The 21,018-nt window shown below is 31.3% G+C and overlaps 2 protein-coding genes across 3 annotated transcripts; one reads left to right on the forward strand and one right to left on the reverse strand.

The window, feature by feature from the left end:
• The first annotated feature begins 8,889 nt into the window (after positions 1 to 8,889).
• On the forward strand, positions 8,890 to 13,025 carry LOC133831718 (dihydropyrimidine dehydrogenase (NADP(+)), chloroplastic). Of its 2 annotated transcripts, XM_062262117.1 has the most exons (7): positions 8,890 to 9,560; positions 10,103 to 10,366; positions 10,447 to 10,617; positions 11,365 to 11,477; positions 11,571 to 11,757; positions 12,445 to 12,554; positions 12,673 to 13,025. In XM_062262117.1, the coding sequence occupies exons 1-7, from the start codon at positions 9,291 to 9,293 to the stop codon at positions 12,827 to 12,829; spliced, it is 1,272 nt and encodes a 423-aa protein (XP_062118101.1). In that variant the 5' UTR covers positions 8,890 to 9,290; the 3' UTR covers positions 12,830 to 13,025. The 2 variants fall into 2 exon arrangements, with proteins under 2 accessions (XP_062118101.1, XP_062118102.1); XM_062262118.1 differs by lacking the exons at positions 12,445 to 12,554; positions 12,673 to 13,025 and adding an exon at positions 12,351 to 12,438.
• Positions 13,026 to 14,808: 1,783 nt separating this feature from the next.
• Positions 14,809 to 19,874, reverse strand: LOC133829549 (homeobox protein knotted-1-like 1). Its single transcript, XM_062259252.1, has 4 exons — positions 19,710 to 19,874; positions 19,178 to 19,276; positions 17,507 to 17,642; positions 14,809 to 15,034 (listed from the first exon to the last, which is right to left on the reverse strand). Exons 1-4 carry the CDS (start codon positions 19,854 to 19,856, stop codon positions 14,997 to 14,999), a joined length of 420 nt encoding a protein of 139 aa, XP_062115236.1. The 5' UTR covers positions 19,857 to 19,874; the 3' UTR covers positions 14,809 to 14,996.
• Between the last annotated feature and the right edge of the window lie 1,144 nt (positions 19,875 to 21,018).

Consider the following 21,018-nt stretch of genomic DNA (forward strand, 5'->3'; position numbering starts at 1 on the left):
GAACAAACTCTTAGCTCTATCGCAAGCAACTTACATTGATAAAGTGCTTGAACATTTCTCAATGACAAATTCCAAGAAAGGATGTCTACCATCCCGCCATGGAATTCATCTTTAAAAGAAGCAATCTCCCCAAACTCCTGAAGAGGAAGATCCAATGAGAAAAGTTATTTACGCATCACAAAGTAGACAGAGAAGTTATGCGAATCCAAAGCGTAGGAACGTGGAGTTCCAGGTGGGAGACTATGTCTTCCTTAGAGTCTCACCGTTTAAAGGGGTAAGAAGATTTGGTAAGAAGGACAAGTTGAGCCCTAGGTTTGTAGGGCCATTTGAGATCCTGGAAAGGATCGGTCAGGTGGCCTATAGGTTGGCATTACCTCCGGCGTTGTCAGCTGTGCACAACGTGTTTCACATCTCGATGCTACGGAAGTATGTTTCTGATGAGACTCATGTGTTGAGTTATGATGATCTGGAGCTGCAGTCAGATTTGTCCTTCGAGGAGCAGCCAGTCCAGATATTAGACAAGAAGGACAAGGTCCTGAGGAATAAAGTTATACCTTTGGTGAAGGTATTATGGAGGAACAGCAAGGTCGAGGAGGCGACTTGGGAGTTGGAGTCAACTATGCGGGATCAGTATCTCGAGCTGTTCAGGTAAAATTTCGAGGACGAAATTCCTATAAGGAGGGGATAGTTGTAACATCCCGATTTTCCTAATATGGCTTAGTGCCTGGATTAAGGGGTCGGGAGGCAATAATTGAATTATTATGTGGATTATATTATAATATAATCTTGCTTGTATTTTAGGGATATTGAATATGTGTGTGTGGGTCGTTTCTTATAAGAAGGGCATATTAGTAATTTGACCCGGTTGGGATACAAATGCGAATGTGTGTTTGTGTGATTGAAACCACATTATTATCTGGATATATTTGGGTTACTCGACCAGAGGCGGTTCCGATGAGCAAGTTAGCGAAAAAGTCACAGCAGGGTCTAAATACCCGGTTTGGGGTGAATTATAGTAATTTAGTACATTACCGGAAATTAGTGGGTAATGGGAAATTATTGGTAATTGTGTGAGGATAATGGAAGTAGTGGGAATTATAGGATGCAAATCGTGGATAACGGGATTTAAAGAAAATGACAAAATTGTCCTTATGAATATTTGAGGTACAAGTTTAGGTTAAGGGGTAATTTAGTCAAAGCCATACAGTTTTGGATATAGATGGCTGGGTAATTATCAGAAAGTCTAGGAAACTTCAAGGAAAAAAAAAAAGAAGGCAGCAGCTCTTTCTTCTCTCTCTCGTTTTGCACTTTTTCTCTTGGGGCTTTGGTGATTTTGATTGTCTTGAAGGATCTTGCTTGGAGGGAAGGCTTGAAATCAAGGGATTGTTAGGAGTTATTGCTACTGGAGTCTTATAATTGAGGTTTCCGCTAAGGGCTTGAATCGGGGATCGTGCTCGGAGGTTGTCGCTAGTAACCCGCTTACAGACCGAAGGTAAGAAAACTGCACCTGTTATGTGAATGCATGTTAGAGCTTAGCTAAGGTGATGAACATGATTATAATTATGTTGTGAATGTCTAATTAGGTATGTTGTAACGTGCATCATTATGATTATGCTTATAACAGTTGAGTGGATGTATTATAATGCATTGTGTGATTATTTGTTAAGTGTGCTATGTGGAACATGAGACTGTCTGTATGAGTGTGAGGCTTAGTTTATAAACTAGGGTATCACTAGGGTGTTAAATGGAGATCAACTTATTAGTTGAGAATTTGATGAGTTTTAGGAGATTCTTATTAGTTAAGAATCTCAAAGCTTCAACTTATAAGTTGGAGGCACGTGGTGGCTTGACTTATAAGTCAAGGGTATAAGGGACTTAGTTTATAAGCTAAGATTGGCGTAATGCACGTGGAGTGCAGGCCACCATGGTTGGGCCACACTGGGAGTGCAACACGCACTTGACTGGCTTGGATGCCCACAACTTGAAAGGAAGTGCAGCAAGCACTTGTGTGACTCTATGGTCTCCAATTGAGTTTAGTGGTTGCATTGGAGTCAGTTATTACTGCTTGATGGTTGTTTTATTTACGGAACTGTTAATTAAGATTTCTTGCTGAGTCTTCTGGCTCGCAGGTGCTTTGTGGTGCAGGTAAAGGTAAAGAGAAGCTCAACCAGCCATGAGTCGGAGGGCATTAGCAGTGATATGTACATATGCAGTCCGCTCGACCACCACGGCTGAGATGCATAGAGGAACTAGGGTTAATCCCAGCTTTTGCCGCTTAGGACGGCTTAATGTGTAATCTGAGTTTTGTAATAGACTTTTAAACTAATGTTTTCTTGGGATCCCATGTAAAGAACTTATCTTTAACTTAGTGGAAATGTTTATGATATGATCAAAAGTTTTTAGTACCCAAACTTTAGTGGTTAATCACGTGTTTTATCCAAATGACTTTTTGATAAGTCCAGCACTGGTTTCAAAACACACCTGGTAATGGACCCTAATTAGCAGGGCGTTACAGATGGTCCCTACTGTACCTTAGATAAAATCATCTAGATAGGCTCAATTAATTGATTTAATTATCAATTAGAATTATCAAAGTTGACCAGGTCAGTTTTGGATAGTTTCACAGAGTTATACAATTTAGAGAAAAAAATAAATTTTATGGCATATTTATTAATTAAGATAAATTGGTGTCTAAATTAATAAATAAGTTTAAATCAATGTTCAAATTATAAATAATTAATTTGATAAATGATTTAAATAATTAAATCAATAGAAAATAATACATGCCTTGATTTTAAGTCTTTGAGCTTATAATTAAATAAGAAATTTCACGGGTCTAAAGCCTATGAGAATTTTAATTTAATGGTTGATATTATCTATTATTTTATTAATTTTTTAATTAAAATAAATGACCTAATTTGAGCATATAAAATGATTGTTAAGTGAGAGTTGAAATAATTTGTTTGAGAATAACGAAAGATTTATTCTTGATTTTCTAGGTTTTAGATTCTCTCTACATCATAAGTCATTTTCTAAGCCTCAATATTCACTTTTATTTTTATTCTCTTTATATCTATCTCATGTGTTGAGAATTGCCTACTCTAGTCTAGGTGATTCTAAGAATACTTTGGAAGATTGTAAGAAATTTGAAGATCAATTCAGTTTCTCGGTGATACCCTGCGACAGAAAGGATACAAGGGTTAGAGAAACTTAAGGAATGACTTAGACATTCTGTTGCGTATAATGTAAGTGTTCTGATCATTATCTATGTTTAAATTCAATTATAGAAACATGTTCTAGGTTGTTTTATATTAATTTGTTTAATATAAGATTTATATGGAAATAATTAAGATCCTATATAAGTTTTCCCAACAGCATGCACCTGCCACCAGCCAATTGTTTGGCCCAAGCTCCCCCTCCGCAAGTGATCTTCGTCTCCACCGCCCAAAGCAGTTGCCAAAAGCATTTTTTGCCTTCTTCTCTCTTGTCGCCATGTGTTCCATAGCTGTCCATTTTCAGCCAATGAACTTGCGCCATGTGTAAAGTTGCAGCCCACTTCAGCCAATGACAAGCTACCACGTGTCCACTCTGAATTTAATATTTTTAAATTACAAAATTACCCTATGCAATTCGTAGTAAGTTTTATTTCACTTTTAGTCATTTTACCTTACTATAAATATGTGCTTAGGCTTTTAGAAAAAACGATACCGTTTGAAATAGAGAAAACGTTGTACGCACCGAGAGACATTGTTTTTATTTACTTATTTTGTTATGGGATTCTAAGTTCTCTTTTTATTAAGATGGACGACAAAACCTAGTATACTTAATTGAGTATTTATTTTTATATTGATTCTCAATAGTACAATACAATGTTAATAATTTTCGCTTCTCTCAATAATTTTTTTCATCTTTAATATCAAGTATTTTTTATAGTTAGAAATTATTAAAGCTTGGTTTTATATTTTGCTAAAAATAATATTTTTTTGATTATTTGTAGTTTCATTAATTTGTCTCACATTTAATACTTAGAAGCTATAATTTTGAAGCCAAGGAAAATCTATTTTAGAAAAACAGTTAGATTGATTTCTAATTAATTATGAGAATCAATATATCAATAAATCTTATTATTTATACTTAGGTGGAATCTGAAATCTTTATAATTGTTACTCAAACGATTGAAATAATCTTTCAGTTAGTTATTTCCATATCTTAAATTCATTTTGTTACCAAAAATCTCATCATTATTGAAACTAAGATATAATTAAAACAATTTAGATTAAATTGGGTTTTCTTGAATTTTACACAATTTATTTGGGTTCGACATCGTGCTTACCAATCTCTATACTCAATTAAAGATTCGTGCACTTGCAAATTGATAAATTTTAAAATGTGCCACTTTTTGGTTCACACATGTTGTGAGAGGCATGTGTATAAACGAGACCTCAAGTTTCAAGTCGTACACATATTTATCCACTTCAAGCTCCTCGTACAAATATCAAGAAGTTACACGTACTTCACACCCTTCTCCAAATGTAGCAATTGATTTTCAGCATCCATGAAAATCCAATCTCTATCTTCCAGTTCCCAAACATCATTGTATGCAACAAATATGGAAACAATCGAATTTGTATTGAAAATAAAAACCAGTCAAAAGTTAATATTATAAAAAAAAACAACAAAAAATCGAGTTCTATCAAGCTTAATCGAGGTACGTCGAGGTGCATCTATCGAAATCTATCGAGGTGGACTACCTTTGTGAAGGCAGAAAGACCTATCGAGGACTATCAAGGCATATCGAATCCTGTCGAGGTGGCCTATCTAAGTAAATGCATAAATACCTATCGAGGCCCATCGAGGTATATCGAGCCATGTCGAGGTTCCTATTCCCTAAAATATATCAAGGCAAGTCGAGGTCCATGGAAATGCATCGAGGCTCCTATTCCCTATGTAATATCCAACATTTTCATAATACATTTATTTATAATAAATCAGAGTTTTAATACATAAAATGTACAAGTTTACAAATTTAAGAAATAGTAATGGAAAAACAGTGTTTAAAATATGATTTTATGTTTTTAATGAGATTAAAGAGAGAGAAACTTGAGTAGTCAAGTATTGGACCCAAATGTCATATAATTTTAATTGGGGATTTTTATAAAATTAAGAAAGTTTTGCTAAAGGGCTTATTTGAAAAGAATTTTAATATTTTGGGTCCAAGTGTAATTTTAAAGATAATTTAAAAAAAAAAAAAAAGAAAAGAAAAGGCTTCAGCCTTTCTTTTTTACCCGAGTCTCTCTCTCTCTCCTCAGAAAACCTCTCTCTCTCTCTCTCTCTCTCTCTCTCTCTCCTCTGCGTATTACTGTTGCCGACGACGCAGGAGTACTTTCCGGCCACCATTTTTAGCCACGCACCGGACCGTTGGATTCAGAGGCCTCCGAACTATCGACCTCCGCGGGAATCTAGAGCTCACTCGCCGATTAAACGCCTCAACCACTCGATTTAAGTTCGGCCACCCCGCGACTTCAAAGTTGCGATTCGGCCACCTCGGGCATCCGTTTGCCGATCCGTCACCACCATCGTGCTCCTCGTGTTGTGGGCTTCAAAACCCAATAACTTGTTCCTACATCTACCATAGTTGGGTGGTGGGCCCACCACGAGCCACCGCGATCCACCGTAGATCGACGGTCGAAACTTAGTGTTCGAGGTTCCGAAGTACGTTTTGAGTCTCAGAAAATCATCGTTTGACTTATTGTGGAACCCGATCATTTTGGTATAATTTCTTTAACCTATATATTGTGATTTAATTGTGATTGATTAGAGTAATTGTTATTATGTGTATTTATAGTATATAATTATATATTATTGATATATGGAATATTTTCTGTAATTTACTGGCTGTCTGGGATTGTATATATTTTTGATACAGGTTTTGATTTTGGAATTGTCCACTTTATAGCCGTTGTGCTGTCTAATTTTCTAGAAAATATTAGATATTAAATAAAGTATAAAAATACATATTTAATTGATTTTATATTAATATGGAAATTATTATGATTAAGTAATTTTAATTATTATTGTTATTATTTTGTTAAGTAAATCAAGAATACAGATTCATATATATATATATGAAAAGTATGATTTATAGTAAACCTATTATCTAACCATTATTATTGTATATTAATATTTGAATATTAAAATAATATCAAATATTAGTTTCCTACAGTTATTGATATTTGTAAGACCAGTGAAGTTTGGAGAAAGTATATTTATTATATCACTGGAATTGATATTATGACTAATTAATAATAATATAAATATTTATATTTATATTATTATCATTATATTGATTATTACAACTTTATGTTAAAAATATGATTTCTTTTATAAAATGACTATTTGAATATATACATCCATATACGTATTGCTATTGAAGTATTTTGTTATTAATATCGAAATAAGTTTAATTATAGACGATAATTATTACTTTTGTTGGGATTATTATTATTATTATTATCATAAGGGTACATTATCTTATGAGCAAGGTTTAAAGCATGGTTTTATATGAAGAGTTATTTGCATTACGTTGATAATAATTTATTATTATCATTTATATAGTTTCTGGTATTATTAATATACACTATCAATAGTGTATATTTATGATTTTGATAGAATTTAATAAATGATGTACCTTGAATAGGATTTGTATGGATTTGATTGATTGACTCTTGGTGAGGAATTTTAAAATAAGCTAAGGACCTAAGGTAAGTAAATCTCACATTTTGTGCTTAAGTGTAAGATGCATGACTACATTGATTGTGTACATTTGATGAGTTAAGTATGGTATGATGATGATGCATATGATAAGTATGTGAAGAATGGTTATATGAACACCATAAGGGTGTTGTGTGATATGTAATTGATGAATTCTGTGATATGTGAAAGATGTCTTACTTGGTTAAGAATGATATGAATTATGTGCAAGTATGTGTTCTTATGTTGATGGATATGTGGATTACTCTATGTTCATGATTTGTTATATGTTATGATATATGAAGCGTTTAAGTTTTTAGGCTGGAAACCTTAGACCTGAGCCATAGCTCTACGTTAAGGTATAACAACGCCACCAACCCAAAGCTTCATGTATTATGACTAAAGATGTTTTGAGTTATATGAGATGTGATACAATGCCTTGATTGAATACCATCAACATGAATCATGAACATGAACATTGGCATTTCAGCATCAGCATGTATGCATGGCATGTACAGTTATGTGATACATTATTATGTGATATAAGACCATGCATATGAATATGAGAAAAGTTATGAAATGTCTTGAAAAGTTTTATGTAAAGTTAAACATTTTAATGACACAAGGCTTAAGCAAAGTGATAATAAGATGTTAAAAAGGGTACCACTGTTTCGATGAAGCAATCAAGTAAGTTCAGTAAAGAAGACGGAGGTCTATTAAGGCTTATAGTGGCCGTCCACTAGTGTGGGCTAGGTCAGAGTTGACCGTTCAGATATGTTTGCCATGTTCCCGTCTTTCTCCTCCATATGTGTAATAAGTATGGCAGCTATGGCAACGATGAAATGAGTGTTATGATGAGCCTAGCTGAGATGATGGCTAGCCGGAGGAGAACCCATGGGACTCTATATGATATGTGTAACAAGCCCTGCAGGCATTGGCTGAATCAAACAGTGTGCACAAGTGATATTGGGCCCATAAAAATGTGAAACTAAAAGAAAGAGCATAAAAGTAAAGTTTGAAAGTGCATGAGCAATAAATGAAATGCATAAGTATATAAGTCAGCATATTAGTATATGTGCACTACAAACTCACGACATTCATGTGTATGTGTATGCATGAGATTTGCTTACTGAGCGTTAGCTCATTATGTTATTTTCCAACATTTTTCCAGGTGTGGCTTTAGCTGTTGAGCAACTTGTGGAGCACGGACTCAGTAGCAATGCAATAATGGTTTAGAGTTTTCATATGGCTGCCTTAAATTTAAAGTATTCATACGTGTAATAATTTCTTCTAATAAGTTTATATAAAAGTTTTAAATTTTTCTGTATTTCTTCGTATCATTTTATTTAATTCTTTTGGTCAAGTGCCTTACATACTCGTAAACCCTAGAATTACGAGTATGTGGCAGACGTACCCTACCTTAGGGACGTTACACCCTAAACCCATCGAGGCATGTCGAGTTGCATCGAAAATCTTCGAGGCAGATTAGAAACCCAGAGAAATGTAGATCCAATCTAACCATGAAAATGTAAAATAAAACACGAATGTATACACATATCTGTTCGAAATAGTTCAAGCAATGTAAATAAACAACTTTCCTCACTACATGTAACGAAAATATACTTACCCATAAACTTTTCTCTCCTAGATCTGATCTCCAAAGTGAAAGTTGCTTGTCTTGATTGGTTCAACACTTGCCCAGAAAATAACTTCAAAACAAGATGTGCTCCAAACTTATCATAGAATGCGAGAATAAATAGTGACTGCCTTTTTTTTTTTTTTTTTTTTGAGTTTGGACCTTAGAGAAAATCGTGAAAGAGAGAAAGAGAAAGAGAATACAATATCAAAAAAAGAGAGAAAGAGAATTTATGTTAAGAACATTTTTAGAATCAACGAGAATACTAACATAAAATAGTAATATGTAAATGGCCCGATACATTTTTTATTTAGGACCACTTATAATCCATCAATACTCAAATTTCCCTTAAAAAACATAATACTTAATTTTTAATTTTTATTATAACATGATGATTGTGTAGTGTACGTATGAGCCTACTCGCTAGACCACAATTAATATTTTAATACCTTAAACATATTAAAGTTACAAATAATTGTGTTTATGATAAAGAGTTTGAGTTTAATATTCACTATCACATACTAACATATATAAACGTAAGTGTAAAATGACTCAATTCCCAAAGTCAAAAACTCACTAGTTTTCTTAACAAAAAACGAGATGATGATGATGATGACGATGATGATGTGATGAATACTGTTAAAACGTTTGTCAAACAAAAACTCTTTGAAGTTAACATTTTTGTTGCGGCTAGAAATGTCTATGTAACATGCAATCTCTTAAACTTTTATAAAATAATCCAACGACATTTCCAGCTGCCAAATCAATCCAAACGCAAACGATTCCTCTGAATCCACGTTCTCCTTCGATCCCTTTTAATATTTTAACGTAAGATTCAATTATTGTCTTCTTCTTCTTCTTCCTCTTAGTCTCATCATTTGCAGAGGACTCGAACTGTTGATCCATGGCGTCTCTCAGCTTCACTAACATCAAATTCAAAAACCCAGTTGCGGATTTTGCCAGAGCTCGTCCCAGAACTGGTTTGCCATGTTCTGGAAGAGTTGGGTTCAGGGTTCTTGCTTCTGAGACCCAGAAGGAGCCTGATCTTAGTGTGACTGTAAATGGGTTGCATATGCCTAATCCGTTTGTTATCGGGTCGGGTCCACCCGGGACTAACTACACCGTCATGAAGAGGGCCTTTGACGAAGGATGGGGGGCTGTGATTGCTAAGACTGTGAGTTTTCTCTTCTGTTTGATGGTTGATTATAACCTTGTTTGGCTGCTATGAAAATCTAGATAAAGAGAGAGAAATTGAACATTCTTGGAAAGTGACTATTAGATTTTAATTATTGAACGGAGGCCCCAATTAGTCTGATTTTGGGTCCCTATTGTGTTGTGCTATTATTGTTTTAACCACAAAGTTAGAACTCAGTCTCAAGTCCATGGTGAATCATTTTGTGGACTAGAAAGCTTGCAATGATTCATCATCAATGGTATGGTAAATCATTATGATTTTCCCTTTCCTTTCTTCATTTACATGAATTTCAGTTTTTTAATTTCTTCTGGTAATTTCAGCTTGTAAACAATCTATGATTGACACATTGTGATAATCTTCTAGATTAGAAATAAGATCTTATATGGTTTGTATAGTAATGATAAAGTTGTCATCACAAATAATAACATGGAATATCTTTTACTATGCTGAAGTGATGCATAGTAGAGCAAAGTTTTTGTTCTTTGTTTTGATGCTCACAGTTCATTATTTGATTTTGATAGGTGTCATTAGATGCAGCTAAAGTTATAAATGTCACTCCTCGCTATGCTCGATTACGAGCTGGTGCGAATGGCTCTGCCAAGGGACAAATTATTGGGTGGCAGAACATTGAACTGATTAGTGATCGACCGCTGGAAACAATGTTGAAGGAAATGAAGCAGCTAAAGGAGGAATACCCAGATAGGATTCTGATTGCTTCAATTATGGAGGAATATAATAAAGCTGCGTGGGAGGAACTCATCGATCGAGTGGAACAAACAGGAGTTGTAAGCTAGAGAATTACCTAACTTTTACTATGTTCTTTACAAAGGAGAGTTTTCTATCTAACATTCTGATATGACTTTAGGATGCCTTCGAAATCAATTTTTCGTGCCCTCATGGTATGCCGGAGCGCAAAATGGGGGCTGCAGTTGGTCAAGATTGTGCACTATTGGAAGAGATTTGTGGATGGATCAATGCAAAAGCTACAATTCCTGTTTGGGCCAAGATGACTCCTAACATCACAGATATTACAGAGGTAAACTTTTGTCCTTTTTTTAAGTTATCCATTGTCCTAGAAAGTTTATGTTTAGCTAATCTTGAATTCAATGTAGTGTAAAACAGATAATGTGGTCCTTATAGCTTGTTCTGTGTCATTGCAATTCAATAGTGGCCTTTGTTCTTGCTTCATTAAGATTGATACAAGCATTTGTAATGGAATTTAAAAATGGTGCTGTACATCTTTTCTCATATGTTCTAGTTATCCAAGCATCATAGTTTGAATTGAGAGTTCAGATTTGTGGTGGGCTTTTCTTTGCTATGGCAACTTCCTGTTCCTGTACAATAAAGTAGTAACTCTGTACTGTTTCTGACTGCATTCAAGGCCAAGTTAACCTTCTCTCTTGAGGCAAAACTAGCTACTCAAAATGCCAATAATCTATTTCAAAAATTTTAGGGGTCAATCATTCCAAGTATGTGGGGATCAATTATTTGTCAGTATAAGTGTGTAGAGCTATTTTCAGTTTGAAGAACATCTGGATATGGTGGAAGAAAAATCTTTGTTATTATTTTCATCTCGTTCTTATTCAAAACAAATAAAAGAAATCTAAATATACACTATAGGCGTTTAGTTTTTTCTTTTTTACCGACTCTCTCTAATCGTACTCTTATTTTTTAATTCTTGAGTTGCTTGTTAGTTAGAAAGTAGTTTATGATTTATATATCCTGCAACTATTGGATTCGTGTAAGATTTTTCTTTGAATATCAATTATCCTATTTTCTGCAGCCGGCTAGAATTTCTCTGCGCTCTGGATGTGAAGGCGTAGCAGCAATCAACACGATCATGAGTGTAATGGGAATCAATCTCGATAGCTTACGTCCTGAGCCTTGTGTTGAGGGGTTTGAATCCAAAACTTCTCTATATGCACACGATTACATTAAGTTTCCTTACTTGGTATCACAGGAAAGTTTATATGCTTAATTTTTTGTCAGGTACTCGACTCCTGGGGGATATTCTTCCAAAGCAGTACACCCTATTGCGCTTGCAAAAGTGATGAACATTGCAAAGATGATGAAGGCAGAATTTGGTGACAAAGATTACTCTCTTTCGGGTATTGGGGGCGTTGAGACAGGTGGTGATGCTGCTGAGTTTATTCTTCTTGGAGCAAATTCTGTCCAGGTAGGAGGAATAATCTTACTTCTTACACTTGCTAATTTGGCTTGAACAAGTGATTTTGTTTTATACATTTGATTGACCACTAAGACTAGTGGAGATAACTGGAAATCTCTATTGAAAGTATAATTTTGTTCTTGAGATGTCACTTGAAACTGTCTTTCACCATCCTGGAAGCATGCTTTATGGTTTATACCTTTTTGGACCCTGAGTTTTGTCTCATTACCTGTTTGAACCCTTTGTTTTGACAAATTATTTTTTTGACCCTCTGTTTTGTAAAATAGTTAAAATAGAACACTAAATTCAATTTTGATGAAGAAAAAATTGAATATAACATCACAGTTTTTAAGCAGAATGATTTTATTTTTGTTCTGAATTGTTAGTTTGGTAAATTATTTGTAATTTTAGTTGAGAAAACATTGACCAAAATCGGTTTTAGGGTTCTATTTTAGCCATTTTACAAAACATAGAGTCCAAAAAGTAATTTGTCAAAACACAGGGTCCAAATGGGAAAAAACACATGATTCAAAAAGGTATAAACCTATCTTTTTATAACTTTTGAGTCTTTGAATTATTTCTTCATTGAATCTTGGTTGTAGGTCTGTACTGGGGTTATGATGCATGGATTATTGATACCATCTTTTGATAACTTTTGAGTCTTTGAATTATTTCTTCATTGAATCTTGGTTGTAGGTCTGTACTGGAGTTATGATGCATGGATATGGCCTTGTGAAGAAACTCTGTGATGAGCTGAAGGATTTTATGAGAAAGCACAATTTCTCGTCGATCGAAGATTTTCGAGGGTAAACACATAGTTTCTCAGAATAGTATTTTCTCAAAATTTTCAGGTATCATTGCAATGCAACTAAGAACATTTTGCATAATAATCTTGTCTGTTAATCTGTTTTGCCAACTTTCCAGGGCTTCACTTCCATATTTTACCACTCACACCGACTTGGTAACTCGGCAGCAAGAGGCTATCAAGCAGAGGAAAGCCATTCGGAAAGGGCTGCAATCTGACAAGGATTGGACTGGAGATGGCTTTGTGACTGAGACTGAGAGCATGGTCTCTAACTGAGTAACAAAACAATTGGAAGCTTTTCTTGAAATTGTTTTCTTCTTCCTTGTCAAAATTTATGTTCAGTCAAAATTATTATTTTCAAGTTTGACAAAGGAACTCCATTATGTGGATATTCAGATAATAATGCTTCTTGCATTTCATAATCTTTTTATATAAATAATGCAGACCAGTGCCAGTCTCTTAGGGATACAAAGTGTTTCAATGAAATAATAGTTACTACCTAAGATATTTACTTTAATATTAATCATTGGATTACTATCAAATCTATATTTATAGTTGTTAATTAATATTTCTAATATTAAATTTTGATTTTTTTTTTAATTTTTGAAAGGTTTATATGATGAAAAATGTGTATTTATTATGAAAATATAATATTGTAAACTTTTCATTTTTCAAATGCATGTCAATTTCTAAATATAGCTAATGTCTATTATTGGTTGGAAACAATATTAATTATAGCAAAAAATAATAACTAAATTTGAAATTAATGTAGAAAAAAAATATTTACCTGTTGGTGACTTGCTATACCAAGTCACAATGCTGACACATCATCATAATTGTTAGTACACATCTATGGTTAGTAACTATTGAGAAATCTTCCATATATACAAAAAAGAATGAGAGACAAAGAAGGCAATCTGTGATATAAAGGACTTAAGCTGCGAAATCTTTTTGATTAGTTGGACTGAAGAAAAAGTCATATTTTTAAATGCACTTTTTCAGCAAGTTTTAGTTTTATGGTTCGAGTGTTATGCAATGTTTATGCCTTTATCTGTTAGATTTAAAATTAATCTAGATGCTTAACAATTCTAATATGGGATAAAGAGATTGTTACATAAAATTTAGATGATCGAAAATATATATCTCCAGCCATTGCTATTGATAATCTCGATTTTTAAGTTTTAAATCTACAAAAGAAAAATAACAAAAATTAGAACGAGTACATCAGCTTCCAAACCAGTCACTTAGATAGAGCTACTGAAAGTCACCATTTAATATTAAATATTTTATGACTTTGATATATATTAAATTAATTAATTCTAATTGATTTGTTTTATATATACCAAGTAAATTAAAAAATATTCTAACATTATCTTCAGTACTAACTTACATAAAACATTATTACTAACTACTTTACTATCCTATCGGTTGATTCAGTAGACAGTAGTACAAATCAATATAAAAACATACCTAGAATAATTTTGATTGGTATTCTATCTTTGGAAACAACTTTAAGGTGATGATATAAATTTGGCATGAATGTAGAAAAGGAAAATAAAAAGAAAAAGAAAAAGAAAGTTGTATCTTTGATTTTTTATTTTTATTTTTATAAATAGTAACACTTGTTTCCATTTTGGACAATTTATTTTCTAATCACTAGACTTAATGAGATTGTTGAATAATTCTTTTATTGGCATAAATGTACAATTACTCCATAAGTTTTCATAAAATCATGAAGGGTAGGTAATCATTTGATACTTTGTATTTTTGTAAAGTATCGTTTTGATACTTTGTTTTTACAATAATGCTCATTTGTTACCATATATATTGAAATAGTACATATTTGGAACCCTGTATATTGAAATCGTACATATTTGATACTCTAAACTCAAATTTAATTGATAAAATTTTGCCAATTAATCAAACTGCTCTCAATTTTATGAGTTCCAAATTTAAATTTAATTACTTAATTAAATATAACAAATGACAATTTGGTCATATTGATAAAATTTTATTTATCAAATATAAATTTAGGGTACTAAATATGTAAGATTTAAAAAATAGAATACCATATGAGCATTATTGAAATAAAATGGTACCAAAATGATACTTTGCAAGAACACAGGGTACCCAATAAGTAAATTCCATATAATGAAATAAAATAAATTATTGTTTTATTTTGGATTAACATAATCCAAATCTAAGATTAATCAATTAACAAAATGTCAAAAATCTTTCAGACTACATGAGGAAAAAGAAGAATTTTTGACAAATACTAACAACAACTCTTAGTACACACTATCATAATCTTAATATAAATATAATGATAAATTTCTACAAGTTTAGTGGTCCATCATAGTTATAAATACTCATTTATATGGTATACATATTAATTTGTTTGTGTCAAACTCCATTTGTATTGAGATTTAAATCTACATTATAATCATGGCCTTTCACTCTTTGTTCCTTCTTGGCTTTCACCTAAATTCAAAATGATGAAAGAAAAAAAAACATGGATTAGTATATAATGACTCTTAAAGTCATTGAATTAATTAAATTTCATCACTTTGTAAAAAAAAAAAAATTCATGTTTGTTAATCAAAGTCGGTCAACAACAAAATATGTGGTACTTACTTTTTCATATTTTGACAAATAAAAGAGTAAAATCTTACAAGTAGATAGGAGTGGGGGTGCTTGATTTGTGTAGATTTATAAATTTGAATGGTAATCATTATAAGATTTTATTTGTTTAATTTTTTATCCAAGGTTACCCTTATAATAAAAAATAAATAAATTACAAATACTTCTTTGAACTATTAACCCCAAAGGGTGGTAAGGATGAATGTTGGAAAATATTACTCAAAATATAAGAGTCACTCAAAATATGATAAGCCACATTCATAATGCATAAAAAAAATGAAATATAAAATCAGGGCGGCCGTGAGTGGTATGGGATCCTATACAAAATATGTTATTTTAAAAAAAATTATATATAAAATGATATTTTTTAAATTTTGGAGGGGCTTTTGTGTATGTGAAAAACTAGTATTTCAAAATATTTGGGACCTCATTATGTAGGGGCTCTTGATATAGGCCTGGCGGCCCGCCTGTGCCCAGGGCCAGACCTGTGTAAGATAAAGACCATTTTTACAATTATGGTAATGTTTGTGCAACATACACCACACACACACACACACAAAGAGCTTTCCTTTTCCATTATCTCTCAAAAAAATCTATGTGATGTTTGGCTGGGGGTAATGAAATATAATAGAATAAAAATTAATTAATTTTCATTCCATTCGTTTCTTTGGTTGTATTATTTTAGAGTATTGGAATATCATTCTAATTGAATGGTTTTTCCACTATTTTGGTAGAATGACTATTCCATTTTAAAATGGAAGAAAAGACCATTCTAATGCAAGATTGAAAAAAATTAATAATCATTTTATAAAAAAAAAACTATTTATATTAATTTTTATTCAATTTCAATCCTATTTATTTTCCCATCCCCATTCTTATTCTTCCATTTTTATTCCCTCCAATCAATATTTTTAGACCCATGTAATAATAGTTTAAAGAAAAAAAAATAGTTATTTAATTATTAAAAGAAATAAATGGGTATTCTTCTAGTAATTTGTTTATAGAATTTAATTTGTTATCGATGATGAGTACTAAGGTTGTACATTGGTTGATTTAGTCGGATTTTTTACCAACCCACATTGGGCTGCAAAGATCCAAATGTAACCTTCCCCAATAAGGGAAAAAAAATTAATCCAATCAACAATTTGCTCAATTTTGTTGGGTTAACCCACCTAAACCGACTTTCAATGATTTTTTTAAGTGTTCAAATAATCAGATTTAATAAACTAAAAATACAGCATACATCTTTCAAACTTGAAAACATTATTCTAAAATTATTGTTAAAAACTTAAGAAACTAGACAAACATTAGTTGTTTAAACATTAAAGACTAAAGTATTAAACAAGCATTCATCCTTAGAATAAAAATAAAATATTAATATAGTATAAATTCTAAATTTCAACTCCAAAGTGCAAATACAATCAAAATCAATCACCATAAAGTCCAAAGTTCAAATATAAAATATTCCAATCGTTAAACATAACACGATCATTCTAAAGTTCAAATACTAAATAGTCCAACCATAACACAACTAGGCCAAAATTTAAATACTAAACAATCCAACATCTAAACATCATACAACCATCTCATGATTCCATGAAAATGATCATAAACTACTAGGAGTATTTGTAGTAGTAGTAGTGGTAGTAGTCTCAGTTATTGTGGTTGTAATACACGATTGGTTGCGTGAGTGCGCTTAGTGAGAGAAGAGAGAGGGAGGCTGAATAGTAGGGTTTTTTTTATTATTATATTATGTATCTAATTATAATATATACAAATATTTAAAAAAAAAAAAAAAAAAGCCTTAATTGGGTTATTCGATTGTTTGAGTTTATTGAGCGGGTTGTGACTTATTTTCAACACGCCCAATATACAGATTGGGCGGATTAAATTATTGTCAGATTCTTTGGTTTGCGTTTTTTGGTCAGTTTATTCGGTTTAGTTTTAGTGGATTATTCGGGTTGGGTGGATCACAAAAATTTATGAACAACCCTAACGAGTTCGTAATTTAGAAAAAAAATTGCACTACAAGATACTAGACTTTTAGTAGCATATTTTGTTTAAAATGTTGATAAAAGTGACACTTGTAAATGCACCAAATAAATAGCATCAATACCAATTTGAAAAAGAGCACCAAGAGAAATGGTTAAATCCTCTTATTTTTACTTCTTGGCCTAGCAATTATTCATAAGAAAATATGTGAACATTTTTTATCAATGTCTTATATAAAAATATTTTATGTAAATGCTCTATTTGGAAATTAGAATTACAATATAAAATTGCTATATTAATTAGGTCTAAAAACAAACTAACCAGTAGAGAAGTGGTGAGTTGAGGTAGTTGTAAGTTGAATGAGTTGAGAATGCATTCTGCTAATGAATGCCATAGATTTTTGTTGAGGTTCTTCAAATTCTTCTTTTAGCTTCCCAAGTGCTATGCAATATGCTTCCTGCAAATTTACACAATATCCAAGAATAAAATTCTAATTATCAAATTCAAAGGATAAAAAAAATACCATTTTAGACTTTTGTTTTTACTAAATACTTGTTTAGACCATTTGTTTAGAAAAATATCATTTTATACTTCGTGTTTTGTAAATTGATTGAAAATTAATAGTCTCTTGAACTCAACTTTAGTTAAGACCTTTTTGAATATAACTCGTAAAGATCGATGCTCATTAGAGATCCATGTATTTTCTAAGTCTAACCCCGTAAATAAAGCTTGAGGGTAAAAATATTCGGGCCAAAATCGTAGTTACTTAACTATTTTGCACCGATTTACAAAAAATTATAGAACATATGAGGTTCAGTTTTTTAAGGACATAATTGAAATTTTCTTATATATTATATATTCCTAATTGTTTTTGGAAACCATAGTCAATTGATTTTTTTTTAAATATTATTAAAAAAATTGATTATTTTGTTAAAATTATTTAACAACTAGAGAATTAGTTAGAGTTTTAGAACTCATGGAATTATCCAAGTTGGACCTGAATTCATCAGTGTTAGATTTTAAAAAAAGAAATTATTTAATGATCATTAATTAAGTTTATTAATAATACTAATACAAAATTCCAACCAAATAAATTTTATTTGCACATAATAAAAAAGAAAACAATGTTATTATATTCAATTTATATTATTTCCAAGGACACAATCTAATCTATAGCAAAATATAGTACCATTTTTGTACAATATAAAATAAAAATAAAAAAAATAAAAAGAAATGTAGATTCTTGGAAATCAGTAATGAACAAACTTCTATGCACAATCTAATCTTTAGTCTAGTCCTTTTCATATAAATATATATATATCCTCAATCTCATCATATATATCTATATGATCATTAATAACAAATAAAGCATAAGGAATTGCAGATTTTATATCTATCTTTTATGGTACATTAATTGCTTTTTTCACTATTATTTTGACCACATTTTATTCTATGCATATATATAGGGCTTGATTGGCATCTATTCTAAAAAGTACTTTTTCAATTTTAATGCTTAAAAGCACTTTGGAGATATTGATTGGATTTACTACACAAATAAGTTTTTCACTTTAAAAATTCATTTCTCAAATTTTAATATTTTTTTTATAAAATAGTCTTAAGATTATGGAGAATTTCCAACATGATATTTAGAAAACCTTAACTTAATAAGTAATTGATGAAAATAGATCATCTTAATATGTAACTTTACAAAATGATATTCTTATTTATAATTTCTTACGAAATAATTTTTCATCGATCTAAAATCTAAATAGGGTATCTGAAATTCTTTACAGGGTATCGAGAATTTTAAATATGATGTCAAAAATTTCAAATATGGTGTCGAGGGTGCGAAAATCATTTTACATCATCATCAAAACATAACTACTATATGCAAAATGATTATAAAAAGAAGATTATTTTACCAAACATCTCTTAACTAATAATTTTTATTAAAGTCATGCAATTAAAGGAGTGAAAAGATAGATATTTTACCATGAATTGATCTAGCTCTAGACAATTGTTTCCTTGCTGTTTCAAATGGTGTCTTCTCTCAGTGTTCTTGATCTTAAATTGACCATTATCTCCACCAACCTTATATACATATATATATATATAAATATCAAATAATAAAAAATAAAAGAAAATATAAGCAATAATTAATTAAACTATAAGCCACAATAAAGGAAGCTTTTCCCTCAAAATTTTGAACTTTAAAAAACAATATAATTATGAAGTACACTCATGAAGAATTATATTAAAAAACACTTATCTAATACCTACATAGTTTAAAAATACTTATATTCAAAAAATTACATCTCAAAAAATATCTCTTACAATAGTGTTAAAAGCACTCATTTTCCAACACATGTATATATATATATATAGACACATATTATATATGGTGCCATATAAGATAAGAGGGAGATTTTCATTTAATATTATTATTCTTAATAATATATTAAATCTCCTATTTATTTATATATATATATTTAAAATTATAGACAGAAATAATGAGAGAAAAAACCTTCAAACAATCGAGATGAGATTGAAGGAGAAGCCTGTATAATGGATGGTCTGAGATTCTTCTCTTGAGAATCTCATTATCTTCTTCCTCAACAGTTACTTTCTCCTCCTTATCTTTATTTTCACAGCTCAAACTCATATTCTCCATTTTCCACCTCAATTCCTCCATAACCCTATCTTTCTTTCTATACATGACCAACCAAAATATAAACATGTATATATATATATGATTTTTCTTTGGTAGGGGCTACTTTTGTGTTTCCCTACCCTACCCTGAATAGTTTTCGGTGCGATTTTTTTTATAACTGTGTTTATTCTAGTTATTTAGAATATTCTGTAAAATTTCGAGAAAATCCGAATAATTTATAGTGCTGAAAACAAGGTTCAAACATGTCGCTGCAAGCATAACTAATTTTTTCATACGCGTAGAAAATAATTTATTTGAACCTAGTTTTCGATACTATAAATTATTCGGAATTTTCTTAAAATTTGCAGGATGTATTAAATAACTACAATGTACACGGTCATAAAAAAAATTGCGCTGAAAATTATTCTTAGTAGGAGAACACAAAAGATATGTACCGGTGTGTCTCTTTTTCTAGCTCCTACCATAAAAACACCCTATATATAGGACAATTATTTTATAAGGGCTTCACTTTAAACCTTCCTGGTGAGACTCTCAGTATTTCTCGGCCCGTAAACAGTTTTCAGCGCGATTTTTTTTTATGACCGTGTATATTGTAACTATTTAGAGCCTCTTATAAATTTTCAATAAAGTTCAAATGTGTTACTTTCCATGCATACGTATGTATATATACTAACTTTAACTGAAAAACACTAGGTTATGATATAATTACATATATATATATATAAATATTAGCTAGGGTTGTGTGTATATTCTATAACCAATGGAATCACTCATGCATGATTATATAATATATATATATATATATAGTTGATAACTGAGAGAGAGAGACATAATGGAAGTGAGTCAGAATTTTGATCAGAACACTGATAGAGAGGAGAAGAGGTTGGGTTGTCATCTTTCCTATTTTTCATTTCTTTGACTTGAATTTTTTTGTTGCTTTCCTGACTCGGTGACAGACAAAGAAAGTTACATATCAAGAGGGTTTTTCTCGAATGCCGGGTTTCACTTTGTTATTTACTCACTCACTCACTCACTCACTCATTGTTATTTCACCATCACTATCTTCTTATTTATTTATTTATTTAAGGAAATATACTTATTTCATACTTTATATTTTTGTAAAGTACTATTTTGGTACTTTTTGTTTTTAATAATATTCATA

Source organism: Humulus lupulus, chromosome 4 (genome assembly GCF_963169125.1).
Source record: "Humulus lupulus chromosome 4, drHumLupu1.1, whole genome shotgun sequence".
In the NCBI taxonomy this organism is placed as follows: Eukaryota; Viridiplantae; Streptophyta; class Magnoliopsida; order Rosales; family Cannabaceae; genus Humulus; species Humulus lupulus.